At 35.8% G+C, this 17,026-nt stretch overlaps 4 protein-coding genes across 5 annotated transcripts; 1 reads left to right on the forward strand and 3 right to left on the reverse strand.

The window, feature by feature from the left end:
• Positions 1 to 1,646: 1,646 nt before the first annotated feature.
• LOC126763498 (ankyrin-3) lies at positions 1,647 to 5,138 on the reverse strand. The gene is made up of 6 exons (XM_050481049.1): positions 4,503 to 5,138; positions 4,009 to 4,428; positions 3,720 to 3,954; positions 3,460 to 3,613; positions 3,107 to 3,389; positions 1,647 to 3,045 (listed from the first exon to the last, which is right to left on the reverse strand). The coding sequence occupies exons 1-6, from the start codon at positions 4,665 to 4,667 to the stop codon at positions 2,203 to 2,205; spliced, it is 2,100 nt and encodes a 699-aa protein (XP_050337006.1). The 5' UTR covers positions 4,668 to 5,138; the 3' UTR covers positions 1,647 to 2,202.
• Positions 5,139 to 5,767: 629 nt separating this feature from the next.
• Positions 5,768 to 8,314, reverse strand: LOC126763499 (uncharacterized). The gene is made up of 8 exons (XM_050481050.1): positions 7,944 to 8,314; positions 7,758 to 7,882; positions 7,534 to 7,665; positions 7,322 to 7,476; positions 6,865 to 7,224; positions 6,722 to 6,811; positions 6,505 to 6,659; positions 5,768 to 6,450 (listed from the first exon to the last, which is right to left on the reverse strand). Exons 1-8 carry the CDS (start codon positions 8,021 to 8,023, stop codon positions 5,838 to 5,840), a joined length of 1,710 nt encoding a protein of 569 aa, XP_050337007.1. The 5' UTR covers positions 8,024 to 8,314; the 3' UTR covers positions 5,768 to 5,837.
• Positions 8,315 to 8,863: 549 nt separating this feature from the next.
• On the forward strand, positions 8,864 to 10,261 carry LOC126763500 (probable malonyl-CoA-acyl carrier protein transacylase, mitochondrial). Its single transcript, XM_050481051.1, has 2 exons — positions 8,864 to 9,942; positions 10,003 to 10,261. Exons 1-2 carry the CDS (start codon positions 8,929 to 8,931, stop codon positions 10,168 to 10,170), a joined length of 1,182 nt encoding a protein of 393 aa, XP_050337008.1. The 5' UTR covers positions 8,864 to 8,928; the 3' UTR covers positions 10,171 to 10,261.
• A 605-nt stretch (positions 10,262 to 10,866) lies between these two features.
• Positions 10,867 to 16,538, reverse strand: LOC126763497 (calcium homeostasis endoplasmic reticulum protein). Of its 2 annotated transcripts, XM_050481047.1 has the most exons (13): positions 16,376 to 16,538; positions 16,053 to 16,223; positions 15,618 to 15,958; positions 14,489 to 14,651; positions 14,216 to 14,288; positions 13,691 to 13,765; positions 13,388 to 13,464; positions 13,115 to 13,313; positions 11,940 to 13,019; positions 11,687 to 11,854; positions 11,361 to 11,594; positions 11,119 to 11,290; positions 10,867 to 11,059 (listed from the first exon to the last, which is right to left on the reverse strand). In XM_050481047.1, exons 1-13 carry the CDS (start codon positions 16,401 to 16,403, stop codon positions 10,961 to 10,963), a joined length of 2,880 nt encoding a protein of 959 aa, XP_050337004.1. In that variant the 5' UTR covers positions 16,404 to 16,538; the 3' UTR covers positions 10,867 to 10,960. The 2 variants fall into 2 exon arrangements, with proteins under 2 accessions (XP_050337004.1, XP_050337005.1); XM_050481048.1 differs by lacking the exon at positions 16,053 to 16,223 and having other exon boundaries at positions 16,376 to 16,537.
• Positions 16,539 to 17,026: the final 488 nt, after the last annotated feature.

Here is a 17,026-nt window from a genome sequence, read left to right on the forward strand (position 1 = left end):
GGAGCTTTCCTAGGCAGCATGACTTCCAGTCTGATCAATTCCCTTCACAACCTTCATCCCTCTCTGAACACAGTGCGAGGGCCACAAGGCAATTTGTGGTTCCCCGCACCGTCTGTTCCGTAGGTCAGACCGTAATACGTCGGAACATCAGTTTTTCCTTGCTGCAGGTGTAGCCAAACCACATCCAAGTGCGACAACCGTCTCTACGGGAATGCAGCTGCACCATCCACCATCTATACACAACTCCCTCACTCCCAGGATCACTATGAACTTACCGTGACAAACCCCACTACTAAAAAACGAACTGCAATGGACAAGCGAAATTTGACTGCGAGCAGGATCAAAGAGATAGTTGAATTTATGAGCCGCGAAGGCATTTCGATGTCTGCGGCTCAAGAAACCAAGCTAAGCATCTGCTAAGAACTCCTGAGATGCGCAGTTTTCAACGTTTTGCGTAAAAATCGATAGCGAGATAGTGGTGATGGCCTAACCTTCATTTTGCACTACTCCATGCAGTATTGCCTTATCGTCGGCGAGATCGACCGCAGTGATATTACCCACGAATGTCAGGGTATAGCTATCCGGTCAGGCGATGTCAAGCTCGAAATATTCAATATCTACATCCCAATAATCTCGATCGAGAGCTAACTGGTTCCACTTCATAGAATTTATCGAAAGCACCTTCACCGTCAATTCAGCAAGGTGATCGCTGCTGCTACCATTTGTTTTATACCGTTTACAGTTTACAGTTTTAGTTAATAAGAGCGACACCTAATGCCATGCCGATCCCTGTGATCCCCCCATACGGGATCCCCCAAGATGAGATAACTGGTAAATCAGCGTAAGCGAACGAAATGGGTAGAACACCCGAAGTCATGCAATCTTTCCGCCGTAGCGAGCAAGCTTTGAAATACTGTCAAATCCCTGTCCAATTCAAGGAGATACGAGGATAATCGTGTCGAAATCCAATTCGACGGCCATGCCTCCTCGAATCCGAAAAGGTGCGCGTGCTACTTGAGCCGACAGTTTATACTGCACCCTTGTACCTTTCGGAAGAGAAACGATGCGTTAGCCGACGGCTACGCAGGATGCCAAAAGACTGCGTACCATTTGCTTTCACAGACGGGGAGGTTCTGAGTGTCATTAACAAATCAAAGGCATCTAAGTCCATCGGCTCAGAAACCAACTCACTTAACCTCCTTCTCGTCTCCTGGGCCTCCCGTTAAGTGGCTTAAATGACAACAAACATGTTACTTTCCCCCAAGCAGGGCCTAGATACTCGCTACAACAACAGCAACAATAGGATATAGGATAAAGCTAACATAAAAACTGAAAGATTAAAATCATATCCTTGTATGGAAAACTTTTTTATTTGAGAAGTTGATGTCTTCACGAAATTTGTCATGAATTAATGTTTTAAGGGGCAATTTATGTCCGGATTTTTCTTAACGAAAATTCTTTAATATAAAGGTCTGTACATTGACAACCACGCAATGGCCACTGATTAACCTGTCAAAAGCCGCTATAATTATAATTATTCGGCATTATTTCGAATTATTAGGAATAAATAGGCATATGGGCTTCAATAACTTCCGAAAAATAAGGCATCCCATGGAATTTTTTCTCATAAATAGATTAGTCGACAATTCGTTAACCAAATTTAATGTTTAATGGAATTGGCAGCTTTATTTTTATTTAACGGTGCTAATATTTATTAAATAAATTTTATATAATTTCATATATGAACAATAGTTTTATTAAATTGAATTTATTCGATACCTCCAAAAACATATGCATATGTACATAATGTTAATATATTTGATAATATATGCGCACATATGCATTATGAAATAATAATAAAACTTATCACAACTTTTTAGAACAGGTTCGACATATTAACTTATTTGTATATATGTATGTATGTGTGTATATTTTTGAACATTTGCTGATTATTCTCTTCAAAACGCAACCCTCGAAAAAATCTACATTTCACGCTCACATTAACTTTTAGGTACATTAAGCCTTAAATTATTATATTTTCTTTAACAACTAATATTTAGTCAATTGATTTGTGTAGATCGTTGCTGGATTAAATGATTGTATTTTTGTAATGAAAAGGGGCGTAAGGATATCAAGTGGGTATAGGGGAGTTGTATCGACTACTAATGCATTGCTGCACCACTCCATGGCGAACTGCACTTGTTATCTCTCGAACTGGAGCACGTATTCTTTTAGTGGAACTGGTAAATTGAGGCGGTTGACATTCTGAGCAAGTTTGCGATTAACCGCCTCATAGATGGCAATACGTGCCATTTGCTTTAGACTACGCGGTTTGCGATACAATGAAGTGATCAGAGATATCAATTGTTCGGTCTTTTTATTTGGCACCTGCGCCACGTAGAAATTGTGCAACGATTTAAGACAATTATATAACGGTCCATGTTGCATTGTTAAGAAAAACAGGTGTATGATTCGTGTGAATGTCAGTGCTGGATCATTTAGTATGAATTCCTTTTTGGTTATCAAAATTATATAATAAAAAAGCAAGTAACGGGAGTGTGTACGAAACGAGTTGCGAAATGTGCCTTCTCCACCATTGTTTGTGCCGGCGCCTGCGCCATTGCTACTGCCACCAGTGCACAGCGTTTCACCAAAGCTGGCAATTTCGTTGGAAAATATTGCGCTGCCGGTTGTCGCCTGACTACTCAGTACGATGTTGGGATCAGCGCCATACTGTATTAGTGTAAGTGTTAATTCGTAGATGCATTGCATGTCTGAGCAGTTGCGCACATTTTGTACCATATCGCATACAGCTTGCAGTATATGCGGATACGTTTGATTGCAATCAAGTCCATGTTGCAATAATAATAACAATATATTCTTAATAAAGTCGAAGTTTGTTCGTTTTTGTGCATCACAATTAAGCGTAAAATTTTCACTAACAGTAAATACCAATACATGAAGTGGCGTCAAATTTGAGCGATATGAGCAATTCGGATTGGCGCCATATTGCAGTAAAATGCGAATGCAATTCAAATAACAAACCTGGAAAATAACGACATTCAATTAATAGCTCATTGCTTTATATACATTGATATATTCATACCTTCATGGAGTGGGTAAAATGATGCAGTTGATCCTTATTAATCAATGGAACAAGCAATACCATTATTGGTACTGAACCATCACGTCCCACAATATTCGGGTCACCGTCTTCTTTGATCAGCATGTTAAGCAATTCAAAGCATACTTCCCAATCACGCACATGTCGAAATACACATGCCAATGCACTATTGCCCGTTTGGTTAATTGAACTCTTAGCACCGTTTTGTAAAAGAAAACGAACAAGGTGTAGCACATCCCATTTGCTCCACTTGTCGTAACCATAGCTTTTCAAAACCATACAAAATTTATATATATAGTTAAATAAATTCATGTATTGTAGGATGTAATAGTTACCGCGCTTCCTCTAAAGCATAGCGTACTATTAGGGCATGAAGTGGCGTATTGCCTAGAGAGTCCGGTTCATTGATGAGTTCTTTGCATCCTCGCTCTAATAAAATTCTTAAGGTACTTAAGGTATCTTCAGCCGATTTGCGCGCCGCAAAAATTACTAAAAATAATAATAGTTTATTCTTATCTGCTACTTAATAAGAATAATATATTTTTGTTATTGCGAATGCCTTAACTAAAATTCCAAAAACACTTTCGTTACTTACCAACATGCAGGAGTGTCATTTGTTGGGTACAGGTGCGTACAGTTGTCACGGCACCATGTTGAATCAGAAGCTCCAAAAAACGTCCTTCATGCAACACAGCCTGATGAATGGGATAATATTCATCTTTAATTAAATTAATCTCTTCCGAACGTGTAATAACTAATTGCTGCACACAATTCCAAGCGCCACGTTCACAAGCCAAATGTAGCAGTGGTTTCTTAACCCGAAAGGGTACCTACAACGAAATGATTCAGTGATGTTTTGTTTTTAAAAAATTTACCAAATTTACCCAAGGATCTTCCATTTTTTGTGCTAATATATTTAGTACATTAATTTGATCACCATCAATAGCATAACAAACGGCGTTTTGTAACTTCGTATTTGCACGTTCGCATACATTTGGTGCAGTACCAACATCATCATAATTGCCATGGTACTTGCCGCTTTCCTCACAGTTATGTGAATGTACACCTGGAAAGCACATCCGTGAATCTGTGTCGATTCGTGCCCCATGCTTTAAAAGCAATTCGACGCACTCTTCATATCCTTTCAAACAGGCTATGTGCAATGGCAGTGAACAAGGACTACGATTAACGTCTGGCCTATGTCGGTGTAGCAACCACTTGGTGAGGTCGATGTGATTAAGGCCCACACTACGTTGAAGTATGTTATAACCGCAATCATCGTGTATTACAAGAATATTTTCATTCTAAATAATATGATCCAAATATGCACATTATCAAATAATATTATAACTTAAGAAATATATTAGTTAATTCACACCTTCGGAATTTGCAACAGAAGACTTTCCAATGTCTGGATAGACACCTTTGGATTGGCCCTTAAAATTTCAAAGAGTGTTTGAATACGTGCCTCTGTAGCCTTGGATACTTTATGGCCGTCACGATGTGAAAGCAATGCTGACCCTGATCGAAACACCTGACCCATCTTTTTTCAATGCAAACCAAGCAAGTACACAAATGTTAAAGCAAGGCCAGCTTTTGTTTAATGTACGACGATAAAGGCCAAGTTAGAGCACGTTTAAGGATAATGGGATGAAATTTGTTTAAAAAACATACGTGCCAACTATTTCATTTTTACCAATATTAACGTAAATGATTTCAAGAAAATAAGCTGAATCCTGCAAATATTGAACGAAATTTGTATTTATTGTGAGTCGTTACGCCTTTGTTGTTAGGAACTGATGTGAGGAAACAGGGTTTGAGAAATTTCTATTTGGTTGGCTTTATAAAGAATTTACACTTGTCTGTTTACTTTCGTTTAACTGGTATTTTAACTAGTTTTATCAAAAAACGCTATATTTCATTTTGTTATTTAATTTTAGTATTAGAATCGAAACATTTTGCAACAAATCAAACACTTTTTCACGCAATACACACTTTTGACGCAAATAAATTCAGTGTTGCCAAACTGCAAGTATAGAAAGCTAGTTGGAAACAGACAGAATAACGAAATTGAATAATACAACAAACGTTAAAAAGAAATGACATAAAAACATAAACAAATTTGTTTACAAGTTTGAACTCTAATAATTTTGAATCGAAAGTGGATTTAAATTTTAACCGATTTTAACCTTACCACAACCTGGTAGATATTAGTCGAAAGTAATTAGCGTAAAGAAGAACATCGTAAAGGACTATGGAGAAGAATGACACACAACAACGTTGGCTCCCTTCGGGGAGCAACAAAAATACCAACTCTTTCGGAAGAGGCAGACGCCGAGGTGGCGCAATGCCGAGTACAAATGTCCGCGCAAATCTACCAACGGTTGATAGCCAGCCGTTACCACAACCTGGTAGATATTTGTCGAAAGTACCTAGCGTAGAGAAGAACGACTCCCTGTATGATGAAGCATATTTTCCCTCTCCGTCTGATGAATTCAGAGAAGTCGCAAATAGGCAACAGATCACATCAGCATGTCAGGAATTAACATTATAACTTTTTTTTTTATTTTTAACTTAAACGTATAAACAATAAATTAGATTAAAATGTCTTAATAAATTATATATATTTGTTAAATATGTTAATTAATAGATCAGTTCATAAATTTTTTCTATTATTAAAAAAACAATTGTGCACAATACATTAAAAAATACGTTATAGAGTACATTCATAATAATAGCCCTTACAAATCTTGCAACTTATAGATTTATTATTGTCATCAATTGGATTCAATGAATAAAAGTATTTCTCAAGTTCGCTAAGAATTTCAACTTGCTTATTTTCGAGGAAGTCATATGTAAGATTAGAATATTTTGTGACGCACAACATAAACATTTCATATAGCACCTTCTCAGTAGGTATAAATGTACGAAGGACATCATTAATGGTATCACCGAATTCATCCATAAATGTTCTTGTCAAATTCATCAACAGGTAAAAGCTTCTTTCGCACATAAAATTCGCCATCGTGTCTAATAGATCAATGAAACTATTTGAATCTAATATGTTGCGAACAAATTTAAAGCCAGCTGCAGCGAGGAGTTGTATGGGATTTAATTCACCGTCCAAAGTATAGTTAATTAACAGTGGGAGTTCACTAATAGCATTACCAACCACCGTGCCTGCTGTAGCTTGTGCTAATAATGTACCAATTTGTTGTATAAAAGCCTCTTTAGATGGTATATTATTTACAACTCGAATAAGATCCATTTTATTAAAGTTTTTGCCCATTCTCATACATTCACTTGAAATTTTATCATATGAATTTCTAGAAATTTAAATATAATTAATAAATTACCACCTACTGATATTATTCGCTCACCTAGTCTGTTTTCGAATTGCTCTCCGAAGCGATGCACTGCCACCTCGAGTTGGAATTTTCGTAACAAGTGCTAGATTATTAATTGAATGTGTAAAAACCAACAACGACGAGGCAAGCTGTAAAATATCTAAGCTGCTGGGCCCATCGTCATAGCTCTGCGAGGAATGAATTATATTATGCTATTAAAAATCTAGTACCATTTTATTTAATTACTTACCAAATACAAATCATAAACAGTATTTACTATGTCAGAGCCAGAGAGTACAAGCGATGTTACATTTACGCCACCAACTGCTACCTTTGCCATCTTAAATCAATACAAATTATATATATTCACATATCTAAGTATTATATACATACCAATGGTACACCTTTACCAGCCGAATTGGCATAAGCTAGCGCATTCATAGCGCCAGTTGCGCCCAGACCAGCGACACCGCCGGCTACTCCTAACCACTTACTTCTAGCTTCCCGATCGGCAAGTGATGTGGATTGACCATGCTTATAGCGATCTTTTAAAAACGTTGCTGACCGCACGGCTGTATAAGCACTCGTTGCTAATGAAACTGCTGTTGCAGCTAACATGACAGGTGCCGCTATCGGCATGACCATTGAGAGAGCAAGGGGGGCTGTTCCAGAGATTATTCCACCCACACCTATTGCTGTCTCAAGCTTTCTCATAGAAGTTGAGTTAGGTGTTGGGCATATTTCTAGGTCGACCTATGGTTGAAAAAGATCGGTTTTCATTCCATTTTTTCTGTTTTCAATAATTAATCTTTTATACAGATATGAGATGCATTGTGTGGTATATAATTACCTCATCATTTTCATTTAAAGTATAAACTCCATTTGATGGAGCTATCATGGTTCCACTAGGAAGTATATTATTTTTTAAAAACTGCTGCCAATTCTGATATATTCGAGAGTGTTCATCAATAAATATCATACAACAGCCAGAACTGTTATTTAAAGCTAATAAAAATCATCCAGGGAATTATTTCCTATCCAAACATAAAATTTACCACTTACATAAGCATTTGCGAGTTCGTACGACGGGATGAAATGAAAAGTTGGTCGAGTGTTTAGCAACTTCGTAATCTCTCTCTTCAGTAACCATTACATAAATAATAGATGAGAGCAGGACACGATTAGTATGCTTACCTAAAAATAGCAAAGGATGAAACAAACTTTAACAAAACCAGCAGAAAATTAAATTTTTCAAAAACAAAATACTGCATAAAAATTATAATTACGTTGTGACCAAACATTTTGAAATAGATTATTGCGCGCTTTTTGTATTTCATTTTGACGTTGATCATCATCAGGTAAAATGCTTTTGATCTTCTCCTTTAAAATTTCTGATTGTTCACTAGATAGGCTACAAAAATTGATTTTTGAAAATTAATCAGGTAAATGTATTCAAAGCATGTAGTACTTACGAATCCCAAACAATTTCCATACCATGACCACTATTTCGAGCCAAGTCATTTTGTACTTCAAATATCGTGCGATGTATCATTTTTAGTAAAGTAAGTATATATTTTATATTTAGAAGTTATTGCATTTAATTAGCACAAAACACAAGACTCAAAACAGTACAAAAAGGACAATTCACCAAATATAAAATAAATAACTCTCGATCTCTATAGTAACCAAGCAGTTATTGCAATGACAACAATAATCCTTTATATAATTCTTCAAATTTACACATACATTCTTTATAAATTTTTCATAATTTCTCTTAACGATCCGTTAATCATAAATATATAAAAAATACTAAACTTGAGAATATTGAAAGAAAAATATTTGTATTTCCCCTTCAAATAGAGATTATAGATCAAACTAATTAAGATTGTTTCGAAAAGATCACAAATTGGGCAGAACTATCGATATAATTTTTTCGATCACAACTACATGTTTATTTTTTTATTTTTAGTCCTCTGTGACAGAAGTTGAGTCTCTGAATGTTTTGTTGACTCAGCATAATTAGGGAAGTTAAACCCTGCAAGTCAACTATAGCTTAAATCCCAGACGAATTACTTGACGATTAATAGGTTGATAGCGTCACAAAAAATAATAAAGTTTGTATGAAGTCATAAGAAAAATTTATCACGCATCATAGAAAGAGTTCTAAATCATATTTATGATTCAATCATAAAATACAATTTTTTTTCTTTCTGGCGATGCTGCTACCATCTCAAACAAAACGATATAACAGTGCACCTGTACGCGATTCCGCATTATTTTGAATTTTGAATATTTTTTCAGGTTGCAAGCAATAAATCCGATGAGCAACATTAAAAGACAGTGTCCCGATAGTTAGCAACAAATGTTTCTGTGTGTAAGCCCAGTCTTATAACACTGATTTTGGCTATCAGCTGTCTTTTGGCCGGTCTCTTATCACAGTTAAACATTGCAAAAGAAATGCTGCTTCAACGGGGTATTTTAACAAAATTGGCTATAAAAGCCCCAATCAAAAGTATTCTTGAAAGGGTTCAATTACGCCTTATAAGTCAGAATGCTGAGGATAAGAATCCCGATACAATTCCGCAAGCATCCGCAAAAGATTCGCCATCATCAAATTTACAAAAGAGATCACAAATGCATTTGGTAAATGCTTTGGAAAATGATGTAAACGAAAGGCGTGCAATTGACCCAAAAGAAACGTCTATTATATTATTTCCTGGACAGGGAGCACAATACGTTGGTATGGCGGCGCAACTAATGCGATTTCCTTCAGCGCGATCTATATTCGAATTAGCAAATGAAGTATTGGGTTACGATTTGCTCAAAGTGTGCCTTGAAGGTCCACGCGAAAAACTTAATCGTACTGAACATGCTCAACTAGCTGTGATGGTATCCTCATTGGCCGCATTGGAGCAATTACGCGAAGAAAGACCGCGTGCTATTGAGAATTGTGTAGCAACAGCGGGATTTAGTTTAGGGGAAATTACTGCATTAGTGTTTGCCGGCGCATTGCCATTCGACAAAGCATTGCGATTAGTACAGGTACGCGCTAATGCAATGCAAGCGGCTTGCGATGCTGTGCCCAGCGGAATGGCGCTAATATTATACGGACCTGATACGCAGGTTGGAACTGTTTGCACACAAGCTCAACAATGGTGCTTGGAACGTGGTGTAGAAGCTCCGTATTGTGGCGTAGCAAATTATATGTATCCACATTGCAAGGTATTAGCTGGACATATGGACGCATTGCAATATATTGAAGTAAATGCGAAGGCTCTAAAAATAAGACGAATGAAACGTCTACAAGTAAATGGTGCTTTCCATACGCCGATTATGCAATCCGCCGTTGAACCCTTTGAAAAGGCACTAAAAAACATTTTTATAAAGGAACCACTCATTCGAGTGTTTTCAAATGTGGACGGCAAGCCCTACAGAAATGCGACGCATATATTACGTCAACTACCAAAACAAGTGAGTAGTGATAAACGAAAACCACAATTTTAGAAATTAATAAACCTGTCGACTTTTCAGATTGTAAAGCCAGTAAAATGGGAACAAACGATGCATTTAATGTATGAGCGTCGGCAAGGAGTTGATTTTCCTCGAACATTTGAGTGCGGACCTGGCAAAGGATTGAAACAAATACTCGATAAAGTTAATGCGAAAGCCGCAAATACAGCATTCAATGTTGAAGCGTAGTAGCTAAAAAAAACTTGTTTAAATATGAGTGAAATTTTACTTTTAAGTGATTGTTTTCAATAAAACGTTAAAGTTGTTTATAGTAATATAACCTATTTCGTTTTTTTAACTTAAACCCACGTTGCTTGTAATAAAGTAAATTATAAAAATAGCTAAAGCCCGATCTGAATGAGTTTATAGTTTTTTGTTGTTGTGAATCTAAAATACATCTTTTAAAAAAATTTCAAGGTTATACTCGATTTATCAAGAAAAACGTTAACACGTTTGAATGGTAAGGTTTGGATAAGTTGTCATCGTGCTGTTTTGACGGAGTCGAACCATAGGGAGAGGGTGTTAGATGTTTAGGGTTAGATTCATGCGGGGACTCGTTTCATGTTGAACATATATTTGGTATGTCGGGGTCGATTCTGGATAAGTAAGAGTTTAACCTGCTTCAGCATCCAGTTTCTCGCTGCAAGTTGAACTCGTTGTCTGACCAATTCTCTCAACAGCCGGTTCTACGTTATCTAGATTTCTAAATCCTAAAGTTTACCTGGCGATCTAACGCTGATCGGCGAGTTTAAGATCTCTCCGTTTCTCCGACGTTTCCATCTGGATGTTACAAATTTCGTGGTAAACTTTATATACCGTGTTCAGGGTATACAAACTAAATAGAGCTATCGAACATAGATTATTTTTTAAGAATAAATCTGAAGATACTGTTATAATAATTGAACTTTATTTATATTTTTAGCCTTTTAATTTATATATATATATAAATATTTGAAGAATATACAAAAAAAAAAAAGATTTAACTTTTGTCATCTCTTGCTCGCATCCTATGCACAAAAGCTGCACCCTTGTTTTTGCGAAAATTTTCAAAGGGATCATTCATATTAATTCCAACACCCTACAAAAAAGATCAGTAATTAACGGTATTGTGCAAGTGATTTGTGTAAATTTTATTACCTTAAACATGTCTTTTCTATCGCGCACTTCACCTCCTGAGATGGGTTGTTCAATACCCTGTTGCTTCGAGCCTAGGCCAGTACCCGAGCCAGCCCAACCCATTTTCTTCAGCATTTGATGCCCCTTATTCGTTTCTTCGATAAATTCATTGGGTTTCGGAAAGTTTCCACCACTGTGAAAATGAGAATTATTAAAAATATTTTAAGCTTATACGTATTTGATAGAAGTTTTAGTTTACTTACAAGAAACTTGGTGGAGTTACAGACCGCTCACGTCGTGGATTGGCACGTTCCGGTCTATTTTCACGGCTACTACTAGAAGAATCGCGTTCTCGGTCATTTCGTTCTCGTTGTGGTGAACGTCTTGGTGATCGGCTACGTTGGCTATAACGATTATTGCGGCGATTGGAGGATGAACGAGCTGGTGGTGGTGATCGATATGGTGAGCGTGACTTAGATCGGCTGCGACTTTTGGAACTATAAGTTAACATATATACATATATGTTAATAGAGGAAAACTACCGCTTTATATGTAACGGAATTGTTATCACTTTAGCATATTTACTTACCGATAGCAACGCTTATTGAGTTTTTTCGATTTTGGCTTTTCCAAAACAATCGGCGAGGGTGAGCGTGTTTTCTCGCGTTCACCCTTTTGTATTTCGTCTTCCTTCTGCTTTTTCGCCACATTTTTCACCTTATAGTACTCGTACAGTCCCAGCTTTTCCCAGCCTTCACTGTTTAAAAAAAGGGGTGTATATATAGAACATATAATTTCAACTATACATATAATATTTGTGAAAAATAAGAATGAATGCATACGTATCACGTGGTCGATCATGCGTCGGTGGCGCGTAAAATGCCGCTAATGCATTAGTCAGCCGCTCACTTTGAGGCGCGGGTGGTGGCAACCGGATATCCGCGGGATCAAGCGGCTTGTAGTTATAGTCATCTAGACGTATCAGTGGCACCATCAATCCAGCAGGCAAATCGTAGTAAGGCGCTGATGGTTTCGTTTCCTCTGCTTCGGTTTGTGGCGTCATAACGGCCAGTTGCCCAGTTGTGACTTCTTCATTGTCTAGCATATGGTGTGGCGCCATTTGTGCTTGCGTCAATGGTGGCACATTTGCTGATAAATCTGCATGTGCTAGATGCTGTACGGTTCCCTCTACATTTTGCTGAGAATTTTGCAATTGTTGGTTCTGTTGTTTTAAAACTAATTGTATGGCAGCATTGAGTGCCAGCACGTCTATGTTGGAACCTGCGGCTTTAAGATTAGCACCATCAATGTTGCCAGCGCCTACACCGCTGCTATTATTGCCAGTATGCGGAATGTTGTTCATTTGAGCAAATGGTTGTTGTAAACCAAGTGGCATTGGATTGACGGCGGCATTAGCTCCACCAGAAAAACCTGGAGGCGGTTTTGACAGGTCCGGTATGAAGAAATTCCCCGCATTGCTTGGCTGAGTCATGTTATCTAGCGTGAAATTATTTTGCTGTGGACCACTTGTTTGTCCATAATTTATGTTGTTATCATATTTTTGCTTTTGTGATTGTTGTTGTTGATAATGATGATTTCTGTTGGCATTGCCAAAATCAACGGGCCCTCCACCAACACCACCACTATAATTGCTGTCATCAACACCCGGCGGTTTCATAATTTCGTCGTCATCATCTGGCATAGAAACCTTTTGCGCCATAAGTGGAGGAATCTTCGGAACAACCGGCTGTTGTTGTTGTTGCTGCTGCTGCGAAGGTAATGATGCGGCTGCGGGCAAAATCGCAGCTGCATTTGGCAATACAGACGCCAACATTTGTTGTTCCAACTGTTGTTTTTGTTGCTCCAATTGTGTGATTTGTTGTGTTGCATGCTGAATGAAGATTTGATGCTGTTTCTGGTAGCTATATTTTGTGTGGAGTTGATGAGACGACAAAAAATGCAATGTAATCGTATTTATAATGGAGTATACTTAAAAATAAGTGTAAATTTTGCATACTTCTCTAGTGTGGCCTTTGTGCTTTGCGCAAATTTTGTAACGATGTCTTGATGCATATTCTGCAAATTCGTTTTGTATTCCTGCATGGATGAATCGGGCGATTGCAGCTTCGATATAACGCATGCATCGAAAAATTTTGCTTTTGACTCCCAAAGCGATAATAGTTTAGTGAGTTTGGCACGCTGATCTGCGCTTGCGACTTTAAAGAAATACAATAATACATTTACTATAGACGAGCGCATATATTTTTATAAATTATTTGCTGCAACTTACTTAAATCTGCACTGCAAAACATCGGTATGACCACATTTTCCAAATTGTTCTTCAGATCATTAGAATTCTTGCGTACGCTGCAAAAACGAAATATTATTTTAGATGCAAATCACTTAAAGATGCATAAATTGGCTGAATTTCAAGATTTTTTTAATTTCTATTCAATTAATTTTTGCACTTCAATAAATTTACTAACGGATTTACATTTTTTAAGCCAATTTTATTTTATTTGTTATTAATTTTGGTTTTGTATTTTATTTCAATTAAAACTATTAAGTAAAAAAATATGTTGGCTCAACTTACCAGTGATGGAGTATATCATTTACTAAATATATAAGATGCAATTTTTGTTGAAACGTTGAACCATTGACCAAAGCCCTAAAAATAAATTCACAAAGATATTTTCCGTGTCTCTTGCCCACTGTAAATTGATTGTTCTCTATAAAGTCTAATCTTTTCGCGAAATATTCGGTCTACTTCAATTTGCAAATTTGTTTGTTTTCTTTTAATTAGGAAAAAGGCTTTTTAAGTCTACGCAAAAGTAAGTATTTCAGAGTGTACATTTCAATCGAAAAATGCATTCCCTGCAATACTGACCATTGAAAATATAGTTTAAATATCTAGCTTTTCTTTCGCTTCTTTGCGTATTCAATTAAACGAGTGAGGGAGCAAGAAATTAAATAAATAAATTTATATTCAAAAGAAAGTTAATATGGGTCAGGCAAAATGTCGCTCCTATTGCATATCTTGGTCACCACGAGTGGAAGAGAAATTTGGTTATGAGTTAATAAATTAGTTAAATAAAGTAATTGATTAACTGACGCATACTTTTTTAAAAGATATTGTAAAACAACATTGCTTTTTGCGCTGTCGGATGAATGCTGTAATATCCAGTTTTTGCCTAAAATTGCAATACCAAAAATGTTACTTTATATTGTTAACATTTTTGCAAGTTTTAAAGAGTATTACATATAATAACATAAGGAATAAATATTTTTAATAATAACTATATTTTACTTCTTTTTTTTTTGCTTAATAGTTAATACGAGCTCAAGAATTTTACAAACTATTCAACGTCTTTATGGATTTGCGCATATTTACCTGCAGAAATGCTATCCTTGGTGCAAGATTCAATAATTGGCTGCAGTATACCATCGAATTCCCGCAACGCTATGCTATTCTCCTCGGCCTGTTTTTCCAAGTGCGTATTTTGCGCCGTTTCAATGGCCTCATCGACTTGCTTAGATTGTTGTGCCATCATTGCCTAAAGTTTTTAGTATTTTTTGAACGTAGTGCAAAGACGAAGGATTGAGCGAATTCGGACCACAACAATTTCAAGGCGAAATAGGTTTTGTTTGTTTTTTGTTTTGAGGTTTGTTTGTGTCATATGGAGGTTTTAAAAATATATAAGTAAAGCAAACATTTAAATATAGGCTTAAAGGCGTAATAAATGTACATATGTGCATTTGCATATTAATTATTTTCATACTTTAGTATGTAAAAATAACTTAATATCTATTATGTTAAAAAAAAAACACGTTATAATTTTGTAAGCGCAAATTAGAATGCAAGGGTTATATAAATATACACCTGAAAATTGTAGCAGATGCCAAAAAAAAACTTATTGAAAGAACATGTAACTGAATAAAATCGCAACTAATTTCCCACGAAGTTAAAAGCTATTATGTTAATGGTATTTTTCGGAATATATACAATTATTTATGTATATATCTATAAGCGGCCCATGGAAAAATAAACACAATTGTAGTAAAACTTAGTTAAAACACCAAAGTTTAATAATTAAAATTCTACAGTCATAAATAAACGTTAACACTACATGTTGCCGTCGTAGTCGTACTGATTACAGCTAACGCACTTTTTGATACTTTTTTAATTCCTTTTCTTCAAATAGTTAGCTGAAAGTTGCAAATATTTTTGTTATATTAGGAATAATTTACGATTTAAAATAGATTGTACTCACTTTTCGCTATTATTTAATCACTATTCACTATAAATAATTAAGTGTCAACTGCACAAGGCATGAAGATATATGCAATGAGTATAATAACTCCAATAACGTCAAAAATATATTTTTTTTTTTCAAAAACGCGTAAAATACAAAATCTCTAGAAGTTCATATTTAATCGCTGCTCCTAATGTTGAATTTTAGCATACAAAGACTTTTCCCCAAAAAAATAAATTATAAACAGTTTATTTAAGTAAGAATTACCGAATGTTGTGCGGAGAGATTCGACTCGGACTGATGAATTTGTTCCCGTAAAGTGTTTTGTTGCATATTAATAGCTTCTATTTGCCCCGTTATATTTATTGCTATGCTCGCACTATTTGCGGAAGATGGTGGAGGTTGTTGTAAGTTCATACTGAAATTATTTCCCTCATGTGAATTTTGTGTTAATCCCGATGTTTGTGCTATGTGCATCTGATTTGACGGACCTTGTGTGAAATGATGAGGCAGAGCTGGCGATAGTGTTTGTTGATTTTGATTATGCGGCATATGATGAACTGAAGTATGTGGAGAGGATTGTGGTATTCCGCTTTGTTGTTTCAAAACTGCAAATTGGTAAAAATTTATATTTTAATAATATTCAGCTTAATAAAGTATAATAATGGAAAAAGAAATGAAAATAAAGTCGAGGTGGCTTACACGCTTGTTCTGCGACCACTCTATATTGATAATAACCAGCGAATTCGCCTCCATAAAGAAAATCAAATTTTGGATTGCCGTGCTGCTTTTGTTTGGTGATCATTTCAAATTCGGGCCCATTTCGTGCTACAAATTCTGCCAATTTGTCGATTATGTTGCGAAGACTGGAATCTGTGTAAACAAAATTTTCTTGTAATAAAATTTGCATATTCCGATTTATTTTAGTTTTTAATGAACCCAATAGGCGGTTTAAATGGGGTTATGCTGTGGTCACGAACTCGCGGTACACAAAATACGTTGTTAATATCACTAATTATGCTTACCTCTTGGTGGAGGTGGTACATCCATCATTATAGGTTCTTAATTATATATTTTAACTTTGTATTAAATATAATTCACTTTTACTGAATAACTTTTACAGATCTCATGTTCACTAAAATTTTTCATTTGACGCCATGTTCGGCAACATTTGCATCAATTTTTTTATCGAATCGGAACAAAATGAAAAGGAAACAAATGCACGTAACTCAACAAAGGGTGGATCAAACTATTTCTATTTTTACAATTACAATCATCCAGTGCTTTATATAACTTTGTACAGAGTTTTAAAAAACATATCAATTATTTACACTAATTATAAATTTTGTTAGATTTTTCTTTTGCCTTTATCACAAAAATCAAAAAGTAAAGTATTCGCTTGTTTATCTAGCGTTTGCTTGTAATTATTGCTTATAAAGTTTGCACTGGTTTTTGTTACACGACAGGACAACTATCGCTTAAATATGTAAGAGAGTTTGGTTAAACTTTAACTTATATGTTGTCACTCCCTTTAATTTTTTAAATATGTGAAAATTGCTATCAAAGTCACAGTTGAAAGAAATATATGCGCGAACAAATAAATTTATTTTTTAGGGGCCTAATGCACGAGAACTAGCATGCTACGTTAAGTGAGCTAAATTTCTTTCAGATGAGGG

Source organism: Bactrocera neohumeralis, chromosome 6 (assembly GCF_024586455.1).
Source record: "Bactrocera neohumeralis isolate Rockhampton chromosome 6, APGP_CSIRO_Bneo_wtdbg2-racon-allhic-juicebox.fasta_v2, whole genome shotgun sequence".
Classification (NCBI taxonomy): domain Eukaryota; kingdom Metazoa; phylum Arthropoda; class Insecta; order Diptera; family Tephritidae; genus Bactrocera; species Bactrocera neohumeralis.